This window comes from Globicephala melas, chromosome 5 (genome assembly GCF_963455315.2).
Source record: "Globicephala melas chromosome 5, mGloMel1.2, whole genome shotgun sequence".
Lineage (NCBI taxonomy): Eukaryota > Metazoa > Chordata > Mammalia > Artiodactyla > Delphinidae > Globicephala > Globicephala melas.
Window position 1 is genome coordinate 36331655 of NC_083318.1, and position 12497 is coordinate 36344151.

The 12497-nt window shown below is 44.2% G+C and overlaps 1 protein-coding gene across 1 annotated transcript in view; it reads left to right on the top strand.

Annotated features, from left to right (window-relative positions):
• Positions 1-12497, top strand: part of EVC2 (EvC ciliary complex subunit 2) — a 139210-nt gene that overhangs the window by 25315 nt on the left and 101398 nt on the right. Inside the window, exon 7 of the mRNA XM_030864188.3 lies at positions 788-841. Coding sequence (XP_030720048.2) covers positions 788-841 — 54 coding nt within the window. The remainder of the gene's footprint in view (positions 1-787; positions 842-12497) is intronic.

Below are 12497 nucleotides of genomic sequence, written 5' to 3' on the forward strand. Positions count from 1 at the left end.
TCACGGCAACCCTCCGAGTTGAATATAATTCCCATTGTACAGATGAGGAAACTGAGGCACAGAGAGGTCAATAACTTGTCCAACACCAGAGTGCTGGAGAGTGATAGAGCCAGGCATGAACTGGGGTAGTCTGGTTCCCTCCAGACTACCCTGCACTGCCTTTCAGTTGCAAGATATTCTGACTCTACCCTCAGGGAGAAGTATGATCTCATGTTGAGTCTCCTCAGATACTACATGGCTGGACAGATAGCAGTCATAACGCTCACCCTTCATTTTTCCATTTCCTGTGTTTTCTAAGCAGAGGAGTATTAGAAGGTATTGGGAGGAGACACATAGGGAGTTGGGGTTTAGGGGTGTTGGGGGCATTGGAAAGAGAGCTGACAATTGGAGCAATGCCATCAGAGCCTGTGATTCTCTCCCCCTTCCTGAAGGGTACAGACTAGATCCCAGAGGGCGAAAGCGGCTGCTCCAGGTCACAGGGTCATCCCTCACCCCAGCCCGACCTGACCGTAACCCCAAGTGTTTCACCACCAGGGCACACTGCCTGGGTTTCCCTGGCAATTAGGGAAACTGGTGTTTGGATTTCATACACGCCTCTAGGAGAGAAGGATGCATCACGGTTTCATAGACCTTTCCCCCAAAGGGACTTGAAGACCTCCACAAGCCTCTACCCACAAAGTCAAGGGCCCAGGCGCGGTGGGTCGGTGGGTCAGAAACACGAAATGTTACCCCGTGTCTCAGATGTCAAAATCTATTTACTGAAGTGCTTTCTTTTTCCTTTTTCTAGAACAGAGCCCAGCTAAAAGCCCTTTTCACCGTAACAACAGAAGAAAAGATCACGGTAGGAGAAAATCTTTGACCTGGACACCCGCTTTATGCCCCCAGTGTGTCTTTTTATGTCTTTGGCGTGTGGTCTCTTGCTGTCCTCAGAGCCAAGGGTAGGAGCCTACCGCTGGCCTTAGCCTCCCAGACACGAGCCAAGGCTGGGGACTCTGTGCAGTCTGGGGTCCCCCAGTGTGGCCCGAGGCTGTCTGGCTAGTTTCCCGGATGACCCTTTCATCTGGGCAAGACGGATCGGTCACTGCCTGGACAGGCTGGGGCCTCACCCACCCATCAGCCGGCTGGTACCCACCCTGCAGTGTTCACCCCACGGCTAGTGGGTGGTCATGTTTTGTCTTCCCAGAGCTGCCCAGGGCCCTGCAGGCCAGCTTCTGCTGTTCACCATTAACATTTCTCCATTTTTGTTCATCATTCAATCACCCACAGCTCATGCATTCACTCATTCACATGTTCATCAAGTGTTTATTCACTATATAACCACGCTCCACATTTCTTAAGCACCTACTAGGTGCCAGGCATCCTAAGCAGTCTTCATTTGCTGAATTGTGACATCTTCACCATAATCTGAGGGAAGAGATTGTATTTTAAATCACCTCCATTTCATAGATGGAGAAACTGAGGCACACTTAGGTCAAGTCATTTGCCCAACGTCACATGGCTAGGGTATCAGTGTTCCCAAGACCACTCCCAGGTGCAGTGATTCCCTAGGAGGGCTCACAGGACCGCACACATAGTCTTACTCAGGCTGATTTATGACAGAGAAAGGGTGCAAAGCAGAATCAGCAAAGGGAACAGGGACTCAGGGCGAGGTCTGGAGGACACCAGGTGCAGGCTTCCGGGGTCCTCTCCCAGTGGAGACCCGTAGGACATGCTTAATGCCTCTGCATCAGGTTGTGACAGCACATGTGAAGTGCTGTCTACCAGGGAAGCTCATTAGAGACCCAGTGCCAGGGTTTGTACTGGGAGCTGGGCACGGGGCACCCTCTGCCTGGTACCTCCCAGGAGGACAGCATGTATTCAGTGTACACCACATCCTTTGCCCAACAGTTTAGGCCCTGTGAGCCCCTCCTATCAGGAGATGGTGGGAACCCTCTGAAACCTGAGTTCCCAGACACCAGCCAAGGCCCAGCACCTTAAGCAGGCCTCCCAGAGGATGGAAGTCTCAGACCTGCTGTGTGAACGCCATTCCGCACAGGTAGTGTTAGAATAAGATATGAACCCAGGCCCTTTGGCTCCAGAGCCCTGCTGCTGGGCAGTGGGCCACACTGCCTCCTAGTGAGCCGAATGGCTGCACAGATGAGGCCGGCACAAAACCCGAGTCAGGCACACAGGTGCAGACAGTTCTCTGGGCGGCACCATGTCTGATTCCTTCCTGCATCCCGCACGGTGCCTTACATTGTGCGTGGCACTCAACAGGTAAATATCCCGTGACTGAGCTGATTGCTGTCAATGCTGCGTGATTGCAATAAAGGTCAGAGGACATTCATTTAATCAGTATTTATGAGCCCTTTCTCCGTGGCCCAGACCTCCTCACATAGATGGAGACGAGCCATACCCAGGTCTTTAGGGCTGTCTCCAGCTCATTGCCTTCAGGAGAAACAGGCACAGGTGGCCCCCCTGGGCTGCAGTCCCATGGGTGCAAGGCTTGGCAGTGGAGCAATGGGTTGGATTTCAGCCCCACTGGCCCCTGGGCCAGGTGACCTCTGCCTGTGGATCATGTTCAAGGAGGTCATTATCGAGTGGGGAGATGAGACATATGCAGGTGATGGCCCTAGAGTGTTGTGGGAACAACGGGCCCTTGCACCAGAGGCCGGGACTTGCATCCCTGTTTTTCCACAGATTGTATGTGACCTTGGTAACATTACTTACCTCCCTGGACCTCAGTATCCTGGCTGTAAAATGAGAATAATAGTAGTACCCGCTTCATAGGGTGGTCGTCAAAGTAAACGGATTGATGCAGGCAAAGCGCTCGGCACAGTGCCTTGCATCCTGTAAGCGCTCAATAAACATCATCAGTATCATTACACATGGAAATAACGCTGCTGTGCAAGTGTTCTGTGTTAATTGCGAAAAGAATGTTATGTATCAGGGTCTCAAGCTTAAATTCCCACGAGGGCCGCGCCGGTGCTGTAAGTGTGTGAGTCAGGCCCACGCAAGATTCTAGGGCGCAGAGGAGTCTGAGGCAGCCTGGAGATTCCGATCGACCATCACCCACCATCCCTTCCCCACACTGAGACATTAAACAAGGGCAAAAAGACAAACAAACCATGTACATCAGCTGTGACTGAACTTGTGAGGTTGTGACCCAACGTACAGATCATAGGTGCTGGGGGTACTGACAAGGGAGAAAGGGTGGGCTGGGCGGGCTGGGTGGATGGCAGGCCTCTTGGAGGAGGTAAGAATTCACTTGGATCTTGAAGGAGTTAATTAAGGGTGGAGGAGAGGTTTCTAAAATATGCATCTGAAGATCTGACGTCAAGGTTAAGCCTGTTTGACTGTCTCTTGGACGTGAACCAAGGTTTACTGGGCTCGAGCACAGGGCCTGGCACCTTTTAGGTATACGTAAGGAGGAGGCTCAGCCCTTGCCAGCTGCAGCGTGTGTTCTAGCATGGTTGACTTGGGCACCTGCAGAGATAACGTCGTTATACTAGGAAAGTGTGACAGTGATGAATAGGAGGAACTCAGCAGTGAGGTATAAGCTCCTCTGACATTTTTATCAAGCAGCTAAAAACTACAAAGCAAAGACATTGAGTAACCCATTGTGTAACTTGGGAACTGCAACACTTGGAAGAGACGCCATCACCTCCTTAATTTCTTATGAATTTCCTGAGGGTGAAACTGATAGATGTCAACTAAGACCCCAAGAAGTCTTCTTACCCTTTCTGCCTCCTGGATGAATAGAGAGGAAAAGAATCCCTCCACCCTGTGCCGGACATTGAGTGCAGGTGTTCTTTTTTTAAAAAATTGTATTGAAGTATAGTTGATTTACAGTTTACAATGTTGTGTTAATTTCTGCTGTACAGCGGAGTGACTCAGTTATACATATACATATACTTTTTCGTATTCTTTTCCATTGTAGTTTATCACAGGATACTGAGTATAGTTTCCAGTGCTATACAGTAGGACCTTGTTTATCCTACGGATAGTAGTTGAGTGGAGGTGTTCTGATTGAGCTGGACTTCACGCCAGCTTCTTGTAATTTGGGGGGCAACTGACAGGATCTTTTGGAAGAAAAATGAAGATGAATTCCCTCAACAGATTTAAATCTAAATGGATAAAACAATTTTTAAAGAGTAAATATCGGTTAATATGCTATGAAAAAAACCATGGGGCAAAACCATGGGTCTGAGTACACAAAATAGTTGAAAACTTTACATTTGAAAACAGTATTAAAAAAGGTCAGGGGTAAACTTGGGAAAGTATTTGCAGCATACATTAAAAAGGATTAATGTCTTTATAATGTATTATAAAGAGCTCCTATTCATTAATGAGGTAAAGAATGCCTCAGTAGATAGCTATGTACGATATGAGAATTTCTCAAACACAAAGATTTACAGTGTGTGCCCTTGAGCACAGTGGAGGGAACGTGTAACTCCACTGGCAAAACCATTTGGCTTTGGGTTTAACTCAGAGGGCTGGAAGCATGCAGTCGCATATCATCACGTCTGCCTTCTCTGGATCACTTCTTTGGATGACTTACCAGCCTTCTGCCTGTTCAGTCCTGCTCCCCTCCAGCCCATCATCCTGAAACACAAGCCTGCTCACTTTCTATTCTGGAGGGGCTCCCCATTGCCTGCTGGATAAAGCCCAATTCCCTTAAGTTAGGATTCAGGCTCCATCAGGAAAGGTGACCTCTGCTAGCTCCCTGTGCCGTGGGGTTCCTGTGTTTTCCACATCGCTCCGGTTTTACACATGCTGATCCTTTCCTTCCTGTCCTCTGGCAGCTCATAAACATCCTGCAGGACCCTGACCAACTTTCTCCACCTCTGTGATTCCTTCACATCCCCCAAGCAGGCTGGTAGCCCCCCTTGCTGGGATCTAGTGGCATTGGGACATCTGATAAACCTTGTCACTCTGTGGCATTGAGACTATTCCCCTGGTTGGCACTTAATACATTTTTGTTGACATCAGAATAGAATTTTTGCCCAGGGGGAGACTTTAAAGATTATCTAGTTTTACTTCCTCATTTAAGAGTGAAAAAAACTCAGGTCCTGAGAGGCTTTGGGAACTGGCCAAGGTCCTGAAGCTTGATACAACATTGAGGAATGGAATCGTGCTGTGCAGTTTCTTCTGTAGTCCAAGCCTTATTCATTGGATTGTAGCTTACAGACCTCTGTTAGTGAGGGTGATCGTCTCTGTTTATGGTTACCTTCAAGCTCTTGCTTTTTCCAGAGTTATCAGAGTCTCTGCCCTCAGAGCTGCCCCTCAAAGGCTGTGGGACAAGGGTCAGCAAGTCACTGACTCCTCTGCTTCTTCGAGCAGTTGAAGGATTTCAACTAAATTACTCCTAAAATGTCTTTCAGAGAAATCATTCTATATGCTCTCCCCTTCAAACTTTTCCTGGTTTGGGGAGGGGGTGGGATTTAATATATGTCTATTATGGACACTTTAAACAAAAAACCCTTCCACACACACAGACACACAGACACACACACACACACAGACACACACACAGACAGACAGACAGACACAAGGAGAAAGTTAGAAGAATAAGATAACATTTCTTCATATCCCCACCACCAGAGATAACCATTGCTAGCATGGTAGTTTCTTGCCTTCTGCAAGTCTATAAATGTATTTATTACATAATTGAAGTCAAATTGTATAAACAATCTTTCCTCATGCTCTTGTAACTTGTTTTTAAGCATTTAAAGCATTTCTTTTGAAAATCTTTTTTTGTCTGGCATTGCTCTTCATAAATGCAGTGGTGGAACGCATCAAAGGAATCTGCTACCAGCTAATATGTGATTAAAGTGGTGATAATAATGGATCCTTTTCCAGAGACAAGAAGGAAAGTTAGTGCGGGCTCTGGGGGTGAGACAGCTGGGATCACTGAGCCACCTCTTTTTCTTTATTCTTAGATAATGAAGTTTAAGGTAGATAGGCTCTTTGAAATTCTGTACTTACAATGATTATCAGTGGAATTTTTCTGCAAGATTTTTGCCCTCATTTTACAGATGGGGAAACTGCAGCTCAGGGAGGGAAAGGCTCAGGGTCCCACAGTGTGGTAGGGGAGGAGCTGAGAGTTGAGCCCCCAATGAGGGCCCAAGTCCATGGTCTTTACGAGTATGTTCTGCTGCTTCCCATAGCATTGTTTGTGGTTCTCATCATTTCTCCATTGGCTGTGTCATCCAGGTTCACCCTCCTCCAGGGTTTCTCTTTCTAAAATATTGATATGACCATGTTACTTCCTGGCTTAAAACCCTGCAGGGAGCCCCCTAAGCCTGAAGGTTGATGTCGCAAATCCCTAACCTTCTCTTGAAGGCCCTCTGGGACCTGGGCTGTGTCTCTTGCCATCTGCAAGTCCTGCCCATGTTGTTCCCTCTGCCTGGCTCACCCTCATCCTGGCGTGGTTCATTGTCCTCTCCCCACGGGTCACCTCTTGGAAGGTCTTCTTTGTCCTTTGAGCTGGGTTAGGGACTGCCCCTCTTCTCTCCTTGCCCTAGTCACACGTGTCGCCCCAGCCTGTGTGCCTGGCCATTCCTCTATAGGATGCTGAGCTCCTCGGAGCAGGGCCTGGGTCTCTTTCCTCCTTGTCTTTCCTTGTCAAGAAAGGTTACCACCACATCTAAACATTGAGTCAAACCTGGCAGTAATTGTGATGTAGCCACTTAATAGAAAGTTTCAGGGAAATGGAATTATAGCAAAGCTTGGTTTTTGTACCCATGAAGTGTGAATTCTGTATTTAAAGCATTGTTCTAAAGATTTCAAAGGAATTACTTGGCCTCTGATGAAAGTTCAATAAAGATATTGATAGTTAAGTGTAGTTTTGAAGGGATGGCTTTTAGCCAGAGACTCAGGAATTCTAAAATTCTGCCCTGCTAGTCACTTACCGCAAAAGGGTGAGCTGTATACTCAGAGAGGGAGTCAAAGTGTTCACAGCGGCACAAGCCCCTGAGGACTCAATGCAGGGCTCCTGGTAAAAGGCCAGGCTGGAGCCTGAGCCCTGGAGAGGCAGCTGCGGTCTGAAGACTACTGCCTAGACCATGGGGTGTGAATCCTGGGTCTGTTACTTGTTAGCTCTGTGACCTTGGGCCATTTATTTAACTTATTTATACTTTGGCATTGTAATCTGTAAAATATGGATTAAAATAGTGCCCACTTTATACTATTGCCATGGGGAGTGAATGGATAAAACATGTAAAGCACTTGGAACTATCCTTGGCACTCAGTATCTGCTCAATAGGTATTAGCTATAATGATGGTGGTGATGATGGTGATAATGATGGTATTGATGGTGATATTATGGTAAGGATGATGATGGTGATGGTGGTGATGGTGTTGTTGATGGTGATGAAGATGGTGGTGGTGATGGTGATGTTGATGGTGATGATGATGATGATGACGATGATGGTGATATGAGCGATTATGGGGATTTTCCTTCCCATAAAGCTAAATCTTGAGATCAGTCTTCTTTGGCCATTTATATGGAGGAGGGAAGTTGAAGACTAGAGGTGTTGTGGACAGGTCAGGGGATCAGGACCTAGCTTAAGTTAGTAACAGAGGTAAATGAAGAAGGTTGAAAAGAAGAAAGTGGGACTTGTGAGTGGGCTTGCCCCAAGTAGGCAGTCTTTACCTAGGTTTGCTTATCACCTGGTATTGGAAAGTAGGAATTGCAAGATCTCAACGTGGAGATTCAGAGAAGGTGGAGGTGGGAAGAGGAGGAGTGAGGTGGCTTGTCTTGGCTGTTCTACTTCCTAAAGCAGGAAAGGGAGGAAGGGAGGGAGACTTTGAGAGAATAAGTTAGTTTTGTTCCTGATTTTTTTAGTACGTGGACGCTGCCTGCCTGTAATTCTGTCCCAATATCTGTTTCTGGTTCTCATCCATCAGACAAGTAACTTCTACCACGGTGTGGGAGGTTGAGACTAAAAATGTGTTTAGAAAACCACACAGCCCCCTGGACGGCAAGTAGTGTGATGTACCGGGGAGAACACAGACTTTGGAATTAAGCAGAGCTGGTCTGTCCCTCTTTAACTATGGACTTTGATTAACTACCTGATCTCTTTGCATCTCCATTTATCTATCAGTGGAATGGGAATAATACATCCCCTGCAGGATTGCTGAAGATTGAGTGAGATAAAGCAATACCACACTTTTTCAGTTTCCTAGGGCTGACATAACAAATTATCACAAAGCTTAGAACAACAGAAATTTATTCTCTCACCGTTCTGGAGGTTCGAAGACTGAAATCAAGGTGTCGGCAGGGTCATGCTCCCTTTGAAGACTCTAGGGAAGAATCCTTCCTTGCTTCCTCCCGGCTTCAAGTGGCTCCTGGAAATGCTTCCTTGGTTGTAGCTACATCACTCCAATCTCTGCCTCCATGGTCACGTAGTCTTTTCTCTGTGTGTGTCTGTCTCCAAATCTCCCTCTCCTTATAAGGATACAGTCACTGGATTTAGGACCCACCCTAATCCAGTATGACCTCATCTTAACTTGACTATGTGTGCAAAGACCTCATTTCCAAATGAGGTCACACGCATAGGTACTGAGGGTTAAGATTTCAGCATAGCTTTTTGGAGGACACAGTTCAACCCCCTACATGCATCTAGCCCAGGGAGTGGCATATTGTAGGTGATCAAATGTCATTCATTCCCTTACCTCTCCATTCTTCTCCCTAAGGCTGTAAAATTAGAAGTGTTTGCCTTCTGTCAGTAGCGAACTTTGAAGACAAATCGCTGATCTATAGCCTTTTGTTCTCTTTAGACACAGATGTTTTGTCTCCTTTCCATCAGTATTTTAATGTAACCTGTTTGCACTGCTTTTCATAGTTACCCAGTTTATTGATTTTCTTCTTATCTGATAGGTTCACAAATCAGAGCTTAGAAGGCTATTTCCAGTGCAAATGGAGAACTTGTGTTTCAGTTAGGTGCTAATGAAAATGTAAGATTTAGAATCAGGATATTTGAGTCTGAAAACAGAATTGGCTTCCTGACCACCTCTGATAACAGCCTCTATGGACAGAGGCTGATTCATCATAGGTGAGTCATATGTGGCAACACACTTTGATTCAGGTTCCAGTAATTGTCTGGACCGAAGCTCCTGTTCCCAACCTAACTTGGCTTTGACTGTTTGGAAGGTCAGGTTGGCTTTGTTGGTCTGTCAGAAAAATTTAACCTTAACTACAGTGTGCATTGTGACCACAGTAATGAGGAATGGGTTAGTTGTCTTCCAGCTCCTACGTAATGCATTAAATGTTCCCGTAATCTGCAGCCACTTTTTTACTGAAGTATAGTTGATTTACAATGTTGCGTAAGTTTCAGGTGTACAGAAAAGTGATTCAGTTATACGTATATATATTCTTATTCATATTCTTTTCCTTTGTAAGTTATTAAAAAATATTGAGTATGGTTCCCTGTGCTATACAGTAAGATCTTGTTGGTTATTTTACATATAGTAGTGTATATATGTTAATCCCAAACTCTTAATTTATCCCTCCTCCCAACCTGTCCCCTTTGGTAACCATGAGTTTGTTTCCTATGTCTGTGGGTTTATTTCTATTTTGTATATAAGTTCATTTATATCATATTTTTAGATTCCACATATAAGTGATATCTTAGGATATTTGTCTTTCTGTCTGGTTTAATTCACTTAGTATGATCATCTCTAGGTCCATCCATGTTGCTGCAAATGGTATTATTTCATTCTTTTTTATGGCTGAGTAATATTCCATTGTATATATGTACCACGTCTTCTTCATCCACTCATCTGTTGATGGATATTTAGGTTGCTTCCATGTCTTGACTATTATATATAGTGCTGCAATGAACATTGGGGCCTGCAACCATTTTGAATTAAACTTGTCACAGGTTGGCTTCTCTGGAAGCAGATGCCAAGACAGAGTTGGGGTATAACATGGTAACCAGTGTGCAGAAAAGTTGACATAGCTGGCCTGAGACTGCTATCCTTAGAAAGCCCTACTTAACAAGGTTAGCCCTTGGCTGGCATCTGGGAACTTGGATTTCAGGATGATTCTCACCATTTACTGAATTATGGGTGGCTCACCCACCTAAACTGTTTTTATAAAGAATATATTTTACGTTGAACACCTCATTTCCGTCTGGAGTCTGGGATTTTGGTACATGCCAGGCAGAGGGTGCCTAAGTGACTAGTCCTGAATAAAAACCCTGGATACCGAGTCTCAAATGAGCTTCACTGGTGGACAGCATTTATGCTCATTGCTGCAGGAATTAAGTGTGCCCTTTGTAGCTCCACTGAGAGAGGACCTTAGAAGCTTGCTCCTGGTTTCCCCGGACTTTGCCCCACATGCCTTTTCCTTTTGCTGAGTTTTCTTTGTATCCTTTCACTGTAATCATAGCTGTGAGAATGATTATATGCTGAGTACTTTGTGATTATATATGAGTCTTAGTGAATCATCTAACCTGGGGGTGGTCGTGGGGCTCCCCCAACACAATCAGATCACCTGCGAAGGGGAGGAGGAGGAAGCAGGTTTGGGCAGAGAAAGAAGTCAAGTGTGATCCAGGCTGACAAAGCTTCACCTTGCAGAGAGCTGTGGGGCAAGTGTTGTCACCTGTCTGAGCATACCTCATCAGGCTAAATGGCTGGCCATTATGCCTCTGCCTTGTTCTGTTACCAGATGTCGGCATGACCTAGGTGAGGTGGCTCTCTGCAGCTGATCTAGACCATGAAGTGGGAGGTCTACTGACCACACTGCCCATAGCTGGACACCTAGTCCTTCCCTGAAGGGAGATCTGGGTGGTGCATCTCCTTGTCTACCAAACTTACCTTTAGAACTCATTATTATCATTTTTTGTCTCCTGATTATACAAGTAATACATGCCCATTATAGAAAACACAGAAACATAAAGAGAAAATTCATCAAGTAATTACGCTCAACAAAATCCTGGAATATTTTCTTCAAAGGTTCCATATGTATATGGGTGTATATGTATTATTTTAATGTAATTGGAATTTTTATGTATATACAGCTTTGTGTCTTCTTTTAAAATATTATGCTAGCATATAGACATTTTTTGTATTACTAAAAATTCAGCACGCAGAAGTCAGTTGCTTTTATATACATACACAATGAACAATCCAAAAAGGAAATTAAGAAAACAATTTAATTTACAGTAGCATCAAAAAGAATAAAACACTTAGGAATAAGCTTAACCAAGAGGTAAAAGACTTGTACACTGAAAGCTACAAAACACTGCCAAGAGAAAATTAAAGACCAGTAAGTGGAAAATCATCCCTTGTCCATAGACTGGAAGACTTCATATTGCTATGATCTACAGATGCAGTGCAATCTCTGTCAAAATTCCAATGACATTTTTTTTGTAGAAATAGAAAGAAAACCCATCCTAACATTCATATGAAATCTCAAAGGAACCCAAATAGCCAAGACAATCTTGAAAAAGAACAAAGTTAGAAGTCTCACGCTTCCTGATTTCAAAACTTATTACAGAGCTGCAATAATCAAAGCAGTGTGGTAATGTCATGAAGACAGACATAAAGACCAATGAAAAGAATAGAGAGCCCAGGAAAAAAAAACCCTCACATCTATAATAAAATGATTTTCAACAAGAGTGCCAAGACTATTCTGTGGGGAAAGGATAGTCATTTCAGTAAATGATGTTGGGGAAACTGGATATCCAAAATAAAGTTGGGGTCCAAAATAAAGTTGGACCCCTACCTTATACCATGTACAAAAATTAACTCATTAATTTTTGTTAATTTTGTTAATTTTAATCAAAGACTTAAATGTAAGACCTAAAACTATAAAGCTCTTAGAAGCAAACATGTGGGAAAGCTTCATAACATTGCATTTGGCACTGATTTATTGGATATGACCCAAGAGCACAGGTAACAAAAGAAAAAAAAAAACAGATAAATTGGACTACACCAAAATTAATAACTTCTGTGCACCAAAGGACACAATCAACAGAGTGAAGGGCAGCTCACAGAATGGGGGGAAGTATTTGCAAATCATTTATATGATAAAAGGTTAATATCTATACCACATAAAGAAATCCTATGTCTTAGTCTGGGCCGCTATAACAAAGTGTCATAGACTGAATGGCTTATACAACCCACATTTATTTCTCACAGTTCTTTAGGCTGGGAAGTTCAAGGTCAAAGTAGATACGCCAGTAGATATGGTATCTGCTGAGAACCCATTTCCTGGTTTGTAGATGGCCATCTTTTCATTGAATCCGCCTTTGGCAGAGAGCAGAAAGAGCTCTGGTCCATTTGTCTCTTTATAAGGACACCATTTACCTCCCAAAGGCCCCATCTCCTAATACCATCACAAGGGCGGTTAGAATTTCAACATATGAATTTTGGGAATACACACAAACATTCAGTCCCTAATGTCCTACAATTCAATAACAATAATAACCAAACAACCAGATTAAAAAATTGATAAGAGACTTGAATAGGCATTTCTCCAAAGAAGATATACAAACTGTTTCATTTTT